Genomic DNA, 18,673 nt, shown 5'->3' on the forward strand with positions numbered 1-18,673 from the left:
TGGGAAGGAAGCTGCAATCATCTTTACGTCTTTACGTATTTTGAAAGTTACACCTTTACCCAGATCTGTGAGATTCTGACCCATTTCAGTTGGGAATACAGCTGTTAGCTTTTTAGCACTTTTCCCCCCCATATGTCTTAAATATGCATACATATTGGGGGGGGAGGGGAAGAAGTTGGTAAGAGTAACTTTCTTGCATTAATAGTGGCACACAGTGAGTCCAAAGAGAAAATGGATGTCTGAACAGTAGGGATTCTCTGAGCAAAAATCCTACTTCTTCTTTTGGGGGAAAAAACTCACACCCAAAACCCAACACACACACACACATACCAGCTTTCCATATACCCCATTCTTTTCAGAGCTCTTAGAATTTGGTTTGTCTTATGTAGGATTAAAGTCATGTTCTAACTTTGCTAAGAGTGAAGGTAACTTACTCTTAGTAAAGTGCCTTTCTAGGTTAGTCTGGCATTATACATCTTTATTGCATCTTCATATTGAAAGTCACTCTGTCTTTTATATTCTTCAGATATGGTGATATAGTGGCATCTTACGAAACCAGAGTAATTAATTCACCATTCAGTATCCTTTCCTGCAGGTCTCACAGTTTGCAGAAGGTTAATGGCGTGGCACTCGAAGAGGTCCCCGTCACAGAGGAAATGTAACTTGATGTCATGAACAGGCGTCATGCATCTAATTTATCTCATCGTTGTGCAACACCAGAAACATCACCTCTGTCACACTTGCTTCATCTCCTAGTCCAGCTACAGGGGTGACGGCTGTGGTTGTACTGGTTAGAAGATACACCATGTCACTATTATATCTCAGTCATGAAAGCAGATCCTTACCAAGGTTTTCGTCAGGGTTCATTCAGCCCTGGACTGTAGAGGAACTACGGTGTCCCATGGCCCTCCTCCTCATCAGATCCCTCCGTGCCACAGAGTAAGAAGGGCCATGAAAGCCTCATCTTTAAGATTTGTAGTCCAGTTGTGAGACGTCTTGGCAACTCCCAAACTGGGTCATTGAGTGCATTTTTTAATGACCAAAGGGGCAAAAATAAGACCCACTTTAATTACATCAAACTGTAATTATAAACAAAACGTTCCGACGCGGTGAAGACCACAGTCTAATTTTCCTCTTCCTCCAATTTACCATTAGATGGCAGTGAATAGCTCCCTCTCAGAGCTGCCACAAGCTCGGGCTGTGCCCTCAAGAGGCTTTGCTCAAATGCCAGCTAGTCATACACATATCTGACGAGGATGGCCTTTAAGCTGCTTTCAGGTGATTTGAAGCTTTTTTTTTTTTTTTTAATCATATTGCACCTCAGCAACATACAGTCAAAAATTTCAGCTTTGGTAAGAAACAGTGCCCATTTGTCTCTGGCAGATTAGTGGTAGTCAATGTACCCTTCTGAAATTTGGGTAAGAAATTAGTCTGGCCAAGATGTATTCTTCTTCCCATGGCTATTCTCATAAAATTGCCTAATTTTTTTTCAGTGGAATCATCTCCTGTCTAGGAAGGGTAATTCCTCTCTCGTTTACGGTTTTCATTTTGTGTATTTCAATGTATTCCCTGTGACATTCACTCACAAGGAGATTAATCTTTTAGTTTTTGTTGCTCAGAGACAAAATGCTTAATAGCTTTTGGCCTGTATGTTGGAACCTGTAGGTGGGAATTCCCTCCCTACTGCCTAGGGTTTCTTGTTACCTTTATTCTCCTGCAAGGTTGGTCAAGTGACAGCAGTAGATCTGCTGACACTTGTTGCATCTCAAAAGAAAATCAAGAGCACCATGTTGCCATTCTAGCCCTGTGAATAGCTCTGACTAACATTCTGCAACACACATCTCACCAGATTACTTGTCACTGCAGATTTAGCTTCAGCATTACCTTGTTTGAACACGAGGCCTTTTAAATTACACTGCTTATTTCAAGGTGTACTGAGAAGGTGACTGGACAGTGTTCTATGCATATTTATGCAGCCTGGGAAAACACAGTGTCCCCATGTGACCACCACCTTTAAGTTTGTCCATATTCATTTGAATAATGAGTAAAGCTCCCTGACTGCTAATTCACCTCTTCCAGTGTCACACTTATTCTCAGTCCATAGTCTGGAGGCAATTCCTCTAGCTTGTTACTTGCATCCAGTCTGTGACCAAATAACCCTACCCCCTCTTTCTCTAAAGCCCGTCTCTGAAAATCAATTTTTTCATGCAGCAGAAGCTCTTTTTCTAGCCCTTCTAGTGCTGCCTTTTCAGTTGCCATGCTGCTCTAAACTGGTTTCCCTTCTTTACACATTTACCCATATCATCATCCACTGTGGCGTTTTTACTACAGAACAATGGGTTTATTCTCTTTAGGATACCTCTAATGTCTCCAGCCCCCATGTACACTGAAACTTGGCTCTGTCTCCTACTTAGCAACTTTTTGTGTTGCCATTTCATCTCTTGCAATAACAAACCTGTTATGAACTTCTGTCCAGTTTCCTGCAGCCACACTGGCATCCTGCGCAGAGAATCCCTTTCCAGAAGCAAGTGAGATCTCACAAACCACCTTTGCTTGCAGCCTTCTTATTCCTTGAAAAGTCATCTTAGGCATTACAGATGGATAATTAGATGAGTAAGGTAAGGTGGAAGAGTTTCAGGTACTGTTTTATATTTCTTTATGTGATGGAGATATGGGCACTTGCTAAAGTAACATTTTTTTTTCCCCATCCTTTTAACTACCTGACTAATTTGGCTTTTATCTGCCTATTCTCTTTTACAGTCGAAGGCCACATTGAGCCATAATTAGAAAGAAAATGGAGGTGAGCAGCACAGACTGCTCTGACCAGCACTAAAGACGATGACAGAGGCCACCCTAGTAAGTCAGAGCATGGTGACCCACCTAAACCAGAAACACATAGCTGCCTTGACAGCGAAAATCAGTGTTACGTCAGTGGTTAAGCAAATGGGAGGAAAACAGTGAGTAACTTCCTTCAGTCAGCCTGGTATTCAATCCAGCTACTAGAGGTTAAAGGCTCTACTGTTTCTCTACTAATTCTTCAACTCCCCAGTTTGGTGAGAGTTTTGCAATGAGATTTGCTTGTTTGTTTTTCCCTCACATTCTTGCTTGCCAGTTGTGTAAAATACAACGATTTTTTTGTAGGAAAAGTTAATGTACTGTTTCCTAACCTGGGCTTTCAGGCTTCCGTTCATTCTGCAGTGAACATGCTCAGGTTCTGCTGGTTTTGGTTGCTGCTCTAGGATTTATCTAGGTACTGCTAGCAGCGGGTGGCAAATGCAATAAAAAGGAAAAGCAATCAATTAAGCATTTGCTATTTGAACCTTACTTATTAGCCATAAACCTACACATTCCATGAGCAAATGTTAATTAGTTTGAATTATTTGTTTACTTCTGTGTTTCCTCTGTATTCTCCCCAGATTAATGGCCTTACAATTTAGAATATAATGTTCTCTTCTCTAATTGATAGTAACTAATTCAAGATATGTGCATGCAAGTCCAAAGTAATTACTTTCCAATGAGGAAATTTATATTGTTCCTCCATCTGTGTACAATTAAAGTTTTCTTTTTTTTTTTTTTTTTTTTTAAATTATGCTTTGTGTCAGGTTTGCTTTTAAAAGCAGAAAAAAAGGCTGTTCAAAGTACTTCAGCTTCCATTGTGGCTAAGGGACAAAGTTGCCTTGATTAGCATTTACAAACGTTACGGCTTTGGGAAAGAAAAAATTATCTGACTTTTGATATAAGAAAAGATATAATATAAATAAAGGTGCAATAGGGAGGGATTGAATGTCATGATAATCATATCGCTTCATGTCAAGGCTGCCTCATCCTTTCACAGCATCCAGCTGCACAGGTATAAAGGATGTGTAAATCACACAGTAGGAAGATCTGGGATGATCTATCTCACCAGGAAGTGTGTCCATGCAACACTTGCTATTTAAACTGGATGTTCTCATCACTACATGACCAATCCTTCTCTGCACCTTGCCTAATTATACCCTGTGACAGAGTTCACCATCTAAAAGACTCATAAAGTCTTAATGCTCTTAGTGATACACAGTACATGTTTCTTTTCAGCAGTTCAACTTTTCGAATCCTAGACTCATCCCTTTTCCTATTACGAAATGGGAAGAAGAGCTGATATAACTTCTAGAACGTGTCCATTTATACACCTTTTAGTCATATTTGTTCTTATTTTGTCTTCTAAAATAAACAGTTCCAACTTCCTCTGTTCCTGTTCATCAGATTTCTCCATGGTTCATTCTCATTACCTGTTATCTCCGCCTGTCCCGTACTCAAACTAGAAATTACCCAGAAAAGGTTACAAAAGAAGATGCCTTTCAGGATGCCACGCAGCAGTCATGACTAGGAATGAATTCCGAAACTAAGTGCTCTGTAAGGCAGCTCCCTTTTTATACAGACTATCTTCCTGATAACTGTAGGTAAAAATCTGCCCAGTCTAGTGGCAAAGAGAAGGCAGTAAGTAAGATAAAAAATAAGCAAACGATAAGAAAGAAACAAAGGGGAACGGAAGAATACTAGATTCAGTTGCAAGATACAGATTTTCAACATTTCTCAGGAGAAGATAAAGACTTCCACTGTTATCAGAAAAAAAATGCTTGGCAGGCAGGGCTAAAAATGTATGTCTTGAAATGTGTCAAGGATAGAAGAAATCCCAACAGTCACAAACTAATGATGATGGCTGAAATTACTAATAAGGATGCAGAGATATTCAGTTAAAATTTTTTTCATCTGTTTGGAAAGAAGCAGAATGAAGTAATAGCACAATATTGAGATAACTGGCTAAGTTTTCATCCACTGGTAAGAGAGGTAATGCAGAATATCATATCCAATGGGAGAAATCACAGACTTACAGAGCTAGTGCTCAAGCTAATGGGGAGAAGAACTTGGTTGCACTAGCTGCAATCAGTAATAAGTCTTATCATAGAAGGAAAATTCAAGGAGATGGTGAAAGTGCACTATTGTTCAAGAGATGGAGCAAGATCATCTTTGCATTGCATCAGACCACAAACATTATGAAGCTGCTGCAGCAATAAAGACAGATTTCTTTCTAAGGGGTATCAACAGAGTTGTTGAATGCTGAACTCTCAGCTTGAGTAGAGCGTGGTACTTTGGACAACATGGTCTAATGAAGACAGATTTGAGTACAAAGGAAAGTGACAACAATGCAAAGAAATCCTACGAAGAAAGGTTGAAGAAACAGAACCTGTTCCTCAAAATAACGTAAAATATAGTGGCAAATGTCTGAGCTAATCATCTACACTCTTTGATAGTGAAGAGATGTAGGGATCTCCAGGATGCGATTAATCTGTTTCAGATGTCTATGTTGAAGTGAGACAAATTACATCACAGAAGCACTCATTTCCCTTCATCTTCTATCAAGGGTTTCCAGGGAGATTTGCTTAGATGTAGACACCTGCTGTCAGGCAACCCTTTCTTCCTCCTCTCAGTGCAAAGTGCCTGATGTTTTCAACCGATAAACACTTTGTCACAAATATGGCCATTGTTATTATCTGTGCGCTTTACTATGGCAATGTAATAAACCATTACTTTAAATTTGCAGCAAATAAGACTTTGTATTAAAAGAAGTATTCTGCAAAGACAGTTTGGCAAAGAAACAGGAGGCCTATGGGCTGTGGAATACCCTTCACTGATTTTTTCCAAGAATTATGTTTAAACCTACCTCAAACTGGAAAATGGAGAAAATGACCTTTGATCATTTTTACTTCTTCATATCTATAGATGTGTCTATAGACCTGCCTCATGAGTTGAAGGAAAGCTCTGTCTTGGTTTTGTCCCATACCAAGTAGCAGGACCCCAAACAATCCCTGAGCATGATTCAGGGGTTGGCCCAGGCCAGGGACAACTACCTACCAATAGGCAGTTTAGATTCAGCCTCATTTTCCAGAGGCTAGGAGAGTTTAATAGTACGGATGTGGCTAGACACGTCAGTTGGCCTCAAGGCTAAAGAACAGGCTCTGCTACCACTTAATTTGTTTGTATTGATGTCACCCAAGAGTTTGTTTGACTTGGGGAGAAAGGTGTGCTTTCAAGCAGATCTGAAGCCACACCCAATTGGATAAGCTGACACCATCCCTTGAAGTCTACCCAGAAGTCAAAAGACCCATGGGTATTAGGGTGGCAACTCTTAAACATTTCTTCTTGAGACTATTTCTGGAATCAGTTTAACTTCTGCTCTAAGTTTATGATTCCAGGGCTGGAAATCATGGCTTTGTTTACTTCTGTAACTGTATACCTCTAGTTAAGCAGCCCGATGCTTTTTGGCTCAGATTGACATAGAAGGGAAACAGTAGCACTGATGGAATCCTTGTCCCATCAGGGTTTGGATCATGGCAGCAAGGCCCATGTCTGAAGACATGTATAGTTGAATCCGATACACATTACCAAGTGGAGATTTATACTACCAACAATCATGCCTTCCATTAAAATCTCTACTAACATGAGTTTAATATAAACCCTCCCCTGGAAGAAGGAATGTAATCCTCAATATATATTCCAAGTTCTCCCCCAAGACACATGCCAAACAGCTTTCTTCAGTTTTCTAAAATCAGTTTCAACCAGCCAGCTCCCATCAGTATTTCAATCTTGTTCTGCAATGATAGTGAATGTGCAACTGTAAGGAAGGGTGCTTCAAAAAAGCTGGCAGATTTTGATTATATAGCTGGAGCTTTGGTGCTGCTGCAAGATAGGTCCTTTCTGCTAAACAAGTAGAAAGAGAAAGGCCAGCCTAACTTATGAAAAGATGGTGTTTCTCTATATTAGAAAATACCGACCTGTGAGTTTCTCAAGGCAAAATCCATATGGCAAAAATGGACATCGAAGAAACTTACCACCAGATGATGTCAGCATAGATCAGCATATACGGGCTAGTCAATACACACTGCGAAGCTGGATTTCTCTCTTTGAAGTAGTCCTTTGAAAAAAGATCAGGTTCTAATATATAAATGCGTAACATGTTCACAGATGGGTATTAACTAAAATAACTCATAGTATGACTCAGGTGAGTGCTGAGAGCTGCAGGGCACTCCAGCATGAGCTTGAAATGGATGAAGACCCTGGGATGAGCCACCGAGTGTAGTAAGTTCTAGTCTATGCACAGCCAAGGAGAGGCAAGAGCTTGCTGGGGGCACAGGATCCAGTGAATCTCATTGGCAACTGATGCTCCAAAAATATTTAAGTTTAGATGGATAAAGATTGGCAGCTAAAAGGCAAGAGTAATTTAATCGTTAAGTCAAAATTAGTTCTCATTAATTCCACTCAGTGCTCTGGCTACACTTATTTTGCTAAAGCTTGTCCAAATTTAAATACACTACTTATATGTCTTGGAGACTACTTCTCTGCTGCCTTTTATAGACAACTAATTTTTTTTTTTCTGCCAGTCATTTTAGCTGATCTTGTTTGCTAATGTATTATACAAAGTAGCACAAGTTTGGCTTCCGATCACTAGGTTGAAAGTTATGCCTATTGCAAAGTTCAATCAACTTAAAAGTCACTGGGGGAATATACAGATGAATTTATATTTAACCCAAAAGATCAAAGTAGTTTTCTCCCTTTGTTAAGCTTTCTCATCAAATATTATGTATTTAACTGGGAGAGGTGCTGAGTACTGTTCTGACCTACAAAAGAATAAAGGAAGCAGAACAATGGGGATTTAACAATAATATTTAACACTATATCTCAGCATCATGAAAGCTCTTCGGGTAGACTGCTATCAAAGGATATTTGGTTGAGGCAGTATATTGTCTTTTCTGAGTGAAAAAAATCAGAAGTGCCTTTTGGCCACCAGATAGCAGTGCTTCACTTTCTACCGTTCTCAACTCAATTACAGTGTTTCTTGCCTTGTAGAAAAATCCATATATTGGGTCCTGGTCTCTTGCTCAGATACATCTTTTGCAGACTTCATTATAGACTGAAAAAAAGTAAAGATTTTTGAATTAGAAGTGCAGGTGATTTATGTGTTCGGGAGGAATCAAGAATATTGCAGGTGTCCTGAGTGGGGAGAGTTGGTTGTAGAAATCTAATGGAGCATAGGCATTTTAATGATAATTTCCAATGACAAAAGTTTCAAGGAAAATCTTGGGCTTAAAATACTTTTAGCACTTCTCCATTGCTGCCTGTACATTTCCTTACTTGCATTAATTTTTCAGGAATATTTCAGAAAGGATTCTGGCCTCAGAACACAAACTTAACACAGTTTTATTATTTCAGAAATTTATAATATCTGCCAACTGTTTGAAAGCCTCTGCATTTTTCTTTGTTTTTAAATAAAGGAAAAGATTTCATCATATTTTTAGCAAAAAGAAAGATCATCCTGTTTTCACTGAAGCTTGTTAAAATGCCAAAAGTGCAATACAATAATAATTAGCAGTTGTATAATGCTGTGTTGATTCATGTCACCTCACAAGAACTATGCATCATCCTCATTTTTTACAGTCACGGTTCCAGACCTCAGGTGAGATGCACTGGGTAGAGAGAATGGGAAAGGCCATCTGATAGTTATTCTCTCATTCTCATCTCTCCCAGCTTTGACATTAACGTGTCTTGGTTGCTGCTTTAACCTGCAACAGCCAGTTACGATCCCTACAGGATCACGCAACAGCTGTATCACTTCCTTTTCTCCCAAACAAGGTGGGAGAGATTATAATGGAAACCATCTTTGTCAGCTTTACACTAGAATATTCCTCACTTTGGCAATCATAGAGCCCTAACTGGATTCCCTTCCTTTTGCATCTCCTCCGGGGGATCTGGTGTCAGAATGGCATGAGCCCTCACTTTATTGCTGTGATTCACGTGACTTCTCACACAGGGAATTTCACTTCTCTGTAGCGTTAGGCATGTCAGCCGAGTGAAAAGGTGACCTTCCCTCCTGTCTGTGGTTTCATTTAACTGTGACAACTAAAGCAAACCGTTGGCAAGGAAAAGTAGCAATAGGAAAGTTTTCAGCCTTGTCAACCCTCTTTTATTTTAAGTCAATCTGTTTCCTTTTTGCTCTTCTTATAACTCTGTATTAATGAAAACCCATCTTCTGGTAACCAGCTTTCAGCAGACAACCAGCAAATAAGACCCTCAATTTGGTGACTACACCTGTAGTTACTCTACAGATAGACTATGCCTCTAATACTTAGGAACTGGACTCTGACTATGATCAGGAATGTATAAAAAACAGGGAAATGATACTTCATGAGGGCCTCAGGCTTAGTGTACCTCTCAGATTTTTCATCTTGCTATAGAATAAGGATTGAGATCTTGGGCGGTACCACTTGCAGAATGCCTTTATTCCCGGAAAAACAAAATAACTATAGCTTTCTCAGGCATTCTGAAGCAATTAGTGTGGGACTGGGTTTAGAATGATGTCTTTTGCCTAACATGAGTCCCAGCATCGAGTTCTGCAGCATGTCTCCACATCCCCGTGCTTCAGGACCAAGTTCTAGCAGTGCCTTCGACAACTCCTGAGAAATAGTCCTGCCCCTGGAGGTGGCAAATGAGTTATATCGTGCTGAACATGGATACCTGACACTTTGTTTGGAGATAAACACGAACATGGACAATTTTAAAATGCGTTGCTTAGTCTGAGAAAACAGGACACCCTCCTCTTCTTTTAAATGGAAGTAACTGCTTCATCACAATAAAATCAGCACACCAGTGTCTCTTTTTGTAGTTTATAATGTGAACACAGTCCATTTTTTGATAATTTGTCTGTACACTGAGATACCTGACCGATTTGGTGAGGCACTGGCACAATCTATCTTCAGTCTGTTAAGGGAGGACATACAGTAAAACTACAGTACTACGCCAGAAGCAAGAACCTTACATACACACAGGCTACAGCTGGAAGAACCTTCTGTTCCACTTGCTACTCAGGTTTCCTAGTCTTTAATAATGGTAATTTTTAGGTATTTAGATCCAAAGAGTGCTTGACATTGCAACCTGTGGTCTGAAGCCTGAGCACTAGTGTTAAGGCAGCTCTAAACAAGACGGGATCTTAACTCCACAGCCTTTTACCCACTGTTCCCATCGTTTGGAAGGACGTATAGCCTTCTATACCTTTCCTTCTCTCACCCAAGATTTGAGGTTTTTCTTTTTATTTTAATTAAAAAGCCTGATGTTTTTATAAACACAGGCGTTTCTCCAGAGTAACTGCAGCTCAGCCCCTGCAGCCCCGTGCCAGTCCCTCAACACCAGAACGCGGCGCCGGCGCTAGACAAAGGCGCCGCCGCCGCTGAGACCCAAACGCGGGGAACGCAGCTCTCGGCTCCGTGGAAGAGGCCAGCCGGACCCGCGCCGGCAGCACGGCCCTGCGGGAGCTGCCCCAGCGGCCCGGCGCGGCCCGGCCCCGGGAGGGGGAGCGGGGCCCTCCGGGGAGGGGGGCCAGGGGCCGAGGGGGCGGCGGGCACCGAAGGCGGGAACAGAGGTGTGGGGAGGAGGCGGGGAAGGCGGCGGCGGGGCGTCACGGGAGCCCGCGCTGCCATAAAAAGGCCGGGGCGCGGCCGAGCAGCGCATCCCTCTCGCCCACAGCCGCAGCGGCAGGAGCGGCAGCAGGACCGGCGGCGGCGGCGGCGGCGGGACAGCAGCAGGCGGGCATGGGGACGGCGCTGGCGGCGCGGCTCGGTCTGGGGCTCCTGCTCCTGGCCCTCCTCCTACCCACGCAGGTGAGCCCCGGAGTGGCTCGGCGCTTCCCCGCCGCCGGCCCGAGTGCGAGGGACGGGAGAGCAGCCCCACGCCGAGCGAGACCCTCCCTCAGCGCCCCCGGCCGCGGCGGCCGCCGCCTCAGGGGTGGCTTTCTCCTGAGGCGCGTGGCCGCTAGGGGGGCTGCCGCCATCTCGCCGCCCGGAGCCCGCCGTGGCGCCCCGCCGGGCGGCCGTGGGTGGCGGGCGGCTCCTCCGCCTCCGCCCCGGAGCGGCGGCGGAGCGGTAGAAACGAGCCCGGGCAGCCCCGGCTGGGGAGGGGCCCGGGCCGGGCCGCCGGCGGGTGGGCTCGGCCCGCCGCAGCTCTCCTGGCGGCGGGGGGACCGGGAGGCGAGCCCAGCGCCCCGGGATGGCGGTGCCCTGGGTTCCCCCGTCAAATCACAAAACTGAAGTTTTGGAGTTGGGCGCCTTTCTTCCCTCGGGATGCTCGGGGGAAAGCCGCGGTGCGAGCGGCGGAGGAGCGTTCGTTCCCCCCGCTGAGGTGAAGAGGAGCGATCCCTCCAAACCCGCCTTGGCGCCGGGTTCTGCAGATGGAGGGCAGCGAGAGCCTGGTCTGAATCCCACACACACCCCCACCGAAGCCCTGGGGCTTTGGGCCCGGCCCTGGGGCTCGGGCCGCGGCAGGAGGGGGAGGTTTGGGCAGGCTTGGAGCAAAGGCGTCTGTCCCTGGCTGCTGTACCCTTGATGTAGAGGTAGTAGTGGCTGGCCTTTCGGTAAGCGGTCAAGCCAAGCGGGGCTCCCGGGTACCGGATCGGCGTGTTGATCCTAGAGACCACCACTCGAAAAGAGTCGATAACACGATATCATAAAAATAAACAGCAAAGGAGTTGCTGGAGATTGTTTTAAATATTCTTTCCCCCCCCCTGCTTTGTAAGGAAGGGCGTCATCCCATCTCCATTGCGCTCAGTGGAGTCTTGCCCGTGGCAGTGATGAGGGCAATATCAGACTCTTTAGGTCACAGGTATTTGTCACATGCTCGTTAAGAAGATCTGTCTGGGGTCCCATTTACCTTGGCGTTGTGGAACTTGGCTCTAAGCCCTTCCTTTTCCACAAAAAAAAAAAAAAAGAAAAAAAATCCAGAAACTAGGCTTTCTGTTTAAAACTAAGAAAACTTTAAAAATGCATAACCGAGTGTGAAACAGCAGTGGAGACTTCGTATGAAGACTGAAAAAATTCCAGGGCAGGTTGGGACTTGCCTCGTATCCAGCTTGTAGGTTATTAATTCTGCAGTTCATTATTGATCGTTTTCGGACTGGTTTCAACAAAAACTTCCACACAGCAATTTTTATCCTGCAGTCCTAAATTGATTCCAGCATGTTGCTGGTTGCCAAGACCCTGAGCTACCGGAATCTTTACACCAGCCTGATATTTTTCTATTACGTGCTTGTTTTTTAAAGTTGAAAATAATTATTAGAAAATTGCATGAGTACTTTCTTTAAATTTAATATTGCCTTCATGGCTTCAGCATTGAGGGACTATAATTATTTTTTTTCTTCTAAAGAAAATAAACTTTCTCAGCAGCACTAGAAATATGAGACAGTAAGGACACATTTTATGGGGAGTATTATTTATTAAACTAACTGCTCTTGTTTAAAAGAAAACATTTATTTTCACTTCAGCAAACTCTGTCAGAGCTTACCAGAAGGTGCTGGTATAATACATGTTTGCTGCCACAGAGCTGAAGCCAAGCTTGCTAAACTATGCTCATTTTGAGGGAGCAGATCTGTGATTCTTGCCCTTGTTTTTCATCCTCGTGTGTCACATGCTTTTTTTTTTCCCCCCCCACTGGAATAAAAGAACACAGTAGCTTAGCTTTGAAAGTTTTCCTGTGCATGTGTAGGAAATAGCTTGATACTGAAGTTACGTAGGGTGCAAATTTTCATATTCCATCCCTATAATGCAAAGCTGGGGGAGTGGGGATTGTATTTTTTGATTTTTACTTTCTGTCACTGTTTTTTAAAACTTGTTAATATTATATGGTCTTTCCACTGCATTTTCTATTTGTAGGCTCTAGCATGCCAATAGGTGATGATTTAATCAGTAGAGTTCTGTTGTTTTAAGTTCTGCAGTTTAGTATTACCACAGCAAGATGGGAGACGAGAGGGTCTGAAATATTCAGCCCACTCACATAAGCCCCACCATTGCTTGAAAGGAATCTCCAAACCAGCACCAGAAACATTATCAATAGATTCTTCACCATTGTTTGCACATATTTTCATTTGTGGCTTAGTCTGCAAAGACAATGTAGTAATGTAGTTGTCCAAAAGTCTGTCTTTTTATTTTTTTTATCCTAATATTTGTCTTTGCATACCTTTACATTTGCATTTGGGTTTTTTGGTGTGAGGTGTTCTGAAACCTACTTCTCTATTCTGCCTTTTGTCTTAGTGTAGGGTTTTGATGAAGTGATAGTTATGTAACCACAGGAAAAGGTTTAGAAAAACGTTCTATTTGTTTAACAAATCGCATGCATACAATTCAAAATGGCTTTGTCTTTAACTGCACGATGAGAGGCATAGGCATGAACAATTCTGTGTATCTGGTCTGAGTGCTGTGACACTTTGTTGCTACAAATCTGTCTACTGATTTTAAAAAACAAATACACACACAAAAAACCCCCCACAAACTCCTTTTTGTTGTTTTCCCCTCCCTGCATTCTAGATCTACTGCAATCCCAATGGAACAAGTCCAACACCTTCAAACAATTCTTCAGCAACTTCCGTTTCTCTGTCAACTGTCACAAATTCAGTGAACAGTACCACCCCTCAGGGACATGGAAATTCTCTTCATTCGACCACAAGTCTTCTTTTCATTCTCTCAGTTTCTCTTCTGTATTTTTGCTGTTAAGAGACTCTGGCATGGAAATGGCTACCACCCCCCACCCAGTTTCCTGAACCATCTGAGATGGCTAGATCTCCAACCCAGCATGAAAATAAATCGGTCCAAACTCTACATCAAACCAGCTTGGTTCCACTCCATACTCAAATTAGTACCAGTCTGACCTAGAGAAGCACTCAGTATTCCGACTTTCCAAAGCTAACCAGTGTGAAAAGACTGACTTCAGCAAGGAGGTAAAACGATGAGCTCTTTCACCAAATGAGTTGGAATTTGAAAAGCAAGACAGAAGCAAAAAGACAGAATCGACAACCCCCAATTTAAAGCTGAGAAGAAATGCAGTATCTTACAATAAGGATGGATGATACCACTTCACTAAGAAAAAAGGCTAGAGGGTTTATCTACCGTTTAGAATAAGGACTTGAAGAGATTTTTATTTTCCGTTTAAATTCATTGAAGTCAAGAGGCTCATAGAACCACTAGAAAACACAGCGAAGCTTGAGTGGTTCTGTTTCTCGCATAGCCTATACGGTTATAACTTATGGGTAGTAGGATGTATACAAAAGAAGCAAAATATCAGTGAAAAGGGTTTCTTCTAGATTTTATGTGTATGAAATTGTTACAAGGCTAAAATACGATACCAAATTTTTATAAGAATCCTCTTATTCAACTTCTGAGTCCTAACCAAATGGCTAGCTAGGCAGGGCTAGTTTTGAAATAGCTTAAAAACCACCAGTTTTCCCAAGAGTTGAATTATTGATGGTGGGAATTTGAATTTGACATTTTATTTAAATTGTTTGTATATTAAACCATATGTGCCAGAGGATGGAGGCGTGGAAACGTTGGGAAAAGTACCAGGAGCCTTTTGTAAATGAAGTTCAGACAAAACAAAAAAAAAAATCAAGGGATAAATGTCTCCTCTTTCCCCTATTTCTCCTCTCAAGTTCTACAACTTGTTTAAGTTCTCCTTGCTCCTGGAACTCTCCTTAATTATGAAGGATTTATGGAATCTTTTGAGTAATGTTTTAGGGCTGTGCTTTTTTTCTTGGCACAAGGTGAATAACTTACTGGTTTGGGTTTTTTAAGAGTTTTAATTGTGTTAGTTTACTTTAAACATGGGCTAATATTTGCGGTGGGGAGAAGGAATAATGGGGAGAGGAGAGCAAAACGCCAAAAAAAAAAGAAATTAAATGATCAGGTGTTTGGAATATGAAGACTGGAGTCTTAATTTAATTAATGAATTTAAAAGTTACCTTTGTAAATACTACTTTTTTAAAAATTTTCTGATTCTAAATTGCTACACTTGCACAGATTGTTTCTGTATCATCCAACGCTTTAGATAATAGTATCTGGTACTTGATCAAAGCAAGATTTGTTGAGGAGGTTCAACTACCTTGATCATAATACCTTGTCAGGAAAAAAAACCCAGTGTTAATATGATCGCATGTGAGTACGCATGATCATATCACTGTGTGTAGGTATTTATCTCAGTATAAGATCATGTCGAACATGAGTGGCTCTCTAATTTCTGGTTTTTTGTGTTTTTTTTTTTAAATGCACATCTGTCAGTTACATTGCCACCAATCCAGAGTATCATTTATCAATAGCAAACTAACACAAATTCATGTCAGTGGGTGTAAATGGACATTTCCTCATGCTTATCATTTGTAGTCAGTAAAATGTTAATGATTGTATTTTTGTCTTTGTGTAATTATGCTTTGATTTATTAGCTACTGATTTTCATTGGAAAAAAAACCTGTAAATAAACCAGTGGACAGGCAACGCATTCTCGATGCATTTCCAGAAACTTCTACAAAAACTTGTAACTTGCCTGCATAAAGTGAATGAACTGTTAAGCAAGACAGTATACATGATTAAAAACCTCAAGGTCTAGAAATGCTGAAGTGTAACTAGTTTCATTTCTCTGAAAGATTTAGTGACACTGGGAGGCTGGATTCCGCTCTGAAATCGGTGGGTGAGCCGTAATTAACATCTCTAGTGGCTGTAGTAAGTTTTCAATACTTATTACAGCCTCTTCCCTTTCAAAGTATTATTATGCTTTCATTTTGGACAAACAGACCTTAAACAGAGTCTTCCTTTGTTTCTTACTGTGGCAATGAGTTATTTTCCTTACAATGGCTAAAGCTGTTTTTCAGCTTCTGTGTATCAAGTATGTGAATTAACTGCTTGAGGTTTGACGCCCACAGACTACATTAATATATAAGAATATCCAAATAGTGCAAGTTTCACCATCCTTGATGAAAGACAGAGGCTGGAAGAGGTAGGAATGTGTGTGTGATATCCTGCTGAAAAGCAGCAATTAACTGGATGAGAATTCAAAAGCAAATAGTTACAGTTCATGACATTCCAAAGTTGTATCTTTGTTGTCTCTCAGGTATGCTCCTTCCTAATAACCCTTAAAGGCCCAGCCATGTTCTGAGTGATTATCTTTACTCCCTAGCTGTGGAGAAATGCATTTAAAAACGCCTAGCTACTTAGGCGTGCTGAACGAAGTCCGCATTTTTCAGCGGGGGAGAGGCCTCCCGAGGCTCCGGAGGGAACGCAGCGCGGCAGGCCTTTGATAGTGTTCCTTTACTTTTCCAGTAGGCTGAACAAACCTGGGAGCGGCATGAGTTCAACAAAGCTTACCATTTGAATATATCTTGGAATCTGCAGGGAGTATCAGAGCACATTGTTCCCTTGTTTAGCTTCTCTCTGAATGCTCCAGAAGAAAGCATGAAGACAAAATATTACGCCAGCCATTTACCTGGCTGTCTTTTAAAACCACAAAACTGAAAATAGAGAGACTCTCTCCAAAGAGAGCGAGAACAAGAAAGGCTGCAACAATGGTCCTTAATTTTCTGACATACCAGTAAAACAAATGAAGCATAGGCATATGTTTGAAGTGAAGTTCTTGCTAAATATACAAAGGAGTTGGGATGGTTGCCTTTGTTGGTGGCATGGCTTTTTTTTTTCTTTTTTTTTTTTTTTAAGAAATAGGACCAGAATGCTTTTTAATAGCATGTAAGCGTATTTAAACTCTCTTGAGTTTTTGAGTTTTCACCAGACCAGATGAGTAATTCAGAAAAATGATCTGATAACCTTTGTTCTGTTCCATCACAGAACAATGGAATCAGCGATGAAATAAATCCATCATGTCCTCCCTCCCTGGGTGGATTTCTTAACAAAATGAGAAGGGAGGAGAATGGAGCCTACGCACTTCACGACTATTTGATTTGTTTTTAAATGACACCTATAATAACTGGAACCAGCTCTTACCTGTGCCTCTCACTTTTGTGGATCTGTCCAGCTGGAGTGTGTCTGGATAATGTACACTGCAATGAGTCTGAAACAATTCTGCTTCTGTTTGGTGCATGGCACTGCTTTCATTGTAAACATACGCTGGCCACATATGTCCTGAATAAAGTATAGCGTTATTATTTGAATGCAATAGCCTAGAATGAGCACTTATGGTTTGTGTGCAGCCTACTGTTCCTTCCTTCACAGCATCATATTCTGAATAGCCCTTAAGTTTTTCAAATTGCAGCTTTCAGCTGGTTTAGAAATCTACAGGGACTTGGAATGAACAACTTCCATTCAACAGAAACCTCCACAAGGTGAAGTATTTTGGGCCAGATCCAATGCTGCTATACCCACAAGCTTCTGCTAGTGCCTTCCTTGTTTTCAGCAAGATGAAATCACGTATGCCGAGCCTTTCTCTGCGTGTGAAAGGCAGTGTGCGTGGTGCTGGTGTGTTGTGCTAAGGATAGCCCCGCTTTGTCTACGTGGAGATGTGATGTTATTAACGTCTCAATAAATGACTTTTCTAAATGAACTCAGGACTATTTTGACAAGCCGTTCCCAGCTTTTAGCCTAATCCCCCAAACACTTAGGATTTGTTGGTACAATGCAAAGACTCTCAAGCTAGCTTGAGACAGTGGAATACTCCCTAATGTCATTAGTACGGTATTTCATATGGAGTCATTTCTCCCGAGAGTAGTTGTTAAGCAGCCCGTTGGCCTGCGGAAGGGCTCAGGAGAAGGAGCACTTGCAGGGCCTGGCTCTTTGTCATGCAGCTCTTTAAGTCAGCATTACCCTGTGCTCAGGTTACATCAGGCTCCACAGCAGAGCTCACAATGACACCTTCTATCTGAAAGCAAGGACGTATATAAACACGCATATATTAGAGGCAGTTTGGAGTGATTTGCATTTTGCGTGCATTCAGGCTTCACAGGGATTTGTTTTCCCATACATGACTGAAATGATTTAGGTAGCAGGCTTTATCATCCAGCAACTTCATTGTAATGGATACAATTGGGAACGTTTCTTGGTTTTGCATTAAAGATAACTTTGAAATAGGATCTGTCAGCTCTGCCTCTTAGCAGCACAAAGCTTCGTTATAGAGCGCACATTACATTTCATGCACTGTACAGGTCTACTGTGCCCCAGCAGATGAAGAGGCTAGTTATTTTAAATCCATCATTTTACCTGCAGAGGTTTAAAGAGCAGCACTAGGCTTTCTTCTATGTGGGCTTTGAGATGCAGTGTTTTCATCATTATGCAGCAGCCTCAGGAAAGATACTTAACCCCTACTTTGGTTATCAGCCTCCAGGCTTCCAAGTGGAGCCTTCAGCATCCTTCTCAGTAATGCGTTGTTGCTCTGGTTTAGTCTTCATCAAAATGTCTAAAATTAATGACCTGGAGCAGAAGAAAAAACACGATCAATTTTATATGGCCCAACCGAAATCCCAAACTAACAAAATCTCATCTATGAGGGGTCATTCCATTATCTCTTGAATCCAGCAACACACCCTGCAATGTATGTGCTACAACTACATGAATTAAATATTTTCAAGCTTTTCAGAAGCAACCTGAGACTCTTTCTTTTATGTTTTCAGCTTAGCAGGAGCTATGCTTTAACAACTGATGGGTGTACAATATAAAAATCGAGCATGCAGCAGAATTAAATCATGGTAGCTTGGGTTTGCTGCATAAACTGAATGATCACATTCCACCAAAATCCCTCTTGAATGACCTAGTGTGAAAAGCATTCTTTATGGGGCACAAATTATTAAAGGAAGCAATGCCTCTGTAAAGCAATTGTTCTGTTTCCCTCT

General features: G+C 41.9%; 1 protein-coding gene across 1 annotated transcript; it reads left to right on the forward strand.

Annotated features, from left to right (window-relative positions):
* The first annotated feature begins 10,517 nt into the window (after nucleotides 1-10,517).
* On the forward strand, nucleotides 10,518-15,453 carry CD24 (CD24 molecule). The gene is made up of 2 exons (XM_064447520.1): nucleotides 10,518-10,688; nucleotides 13,383-15,453. Exons 1-2 carry the CDS (start codon nucleotides 10,620-10,622, stop codon nucleotides 13,566-13,568), a joined length of 255 nt encoding a protein of 84 aa, XP_064303590.1. The 5' UTR covers nucleotides 10,518-10,619; the 3' UTR covers nucleotides 13,569-15,453.
* The last annotated feature ends 3,220 nt before the right edge of the window (nucleotides 15,454-18,673 follow it).

This window comes from Phalacrocorax carbo, chromosome 3, assembly GCF_963921805.1.
Source record: "Phalacrocorax carbo chromosome 3, bPhaCar2.1, whole genome shotgun sequence".
In the NCBI taxonomy this organism is placed as follows: Eukaryota; Metazoa; Chordata; class Aves; order Suliformes; family Phalacrocoracidae; genus Phalacrocorax; species Phalacrocorax carbo.

Coding starts and splice junctions, on each gene's coding strand:
- CD24 (XM_064447520.1), top strand. CDS start 10,620: ATGGGGACGGCGCTGGCGGCGCGGCTCGGTCTGGGGCTCCTGCTCCTG. Junction 10,689..13,382: donor CCCTCCTCCTACCCACGCAG/GTGAGCCCCGGA, acceptor CCTGCATTCTAG/ATCTACTGCAATCCCAATGG.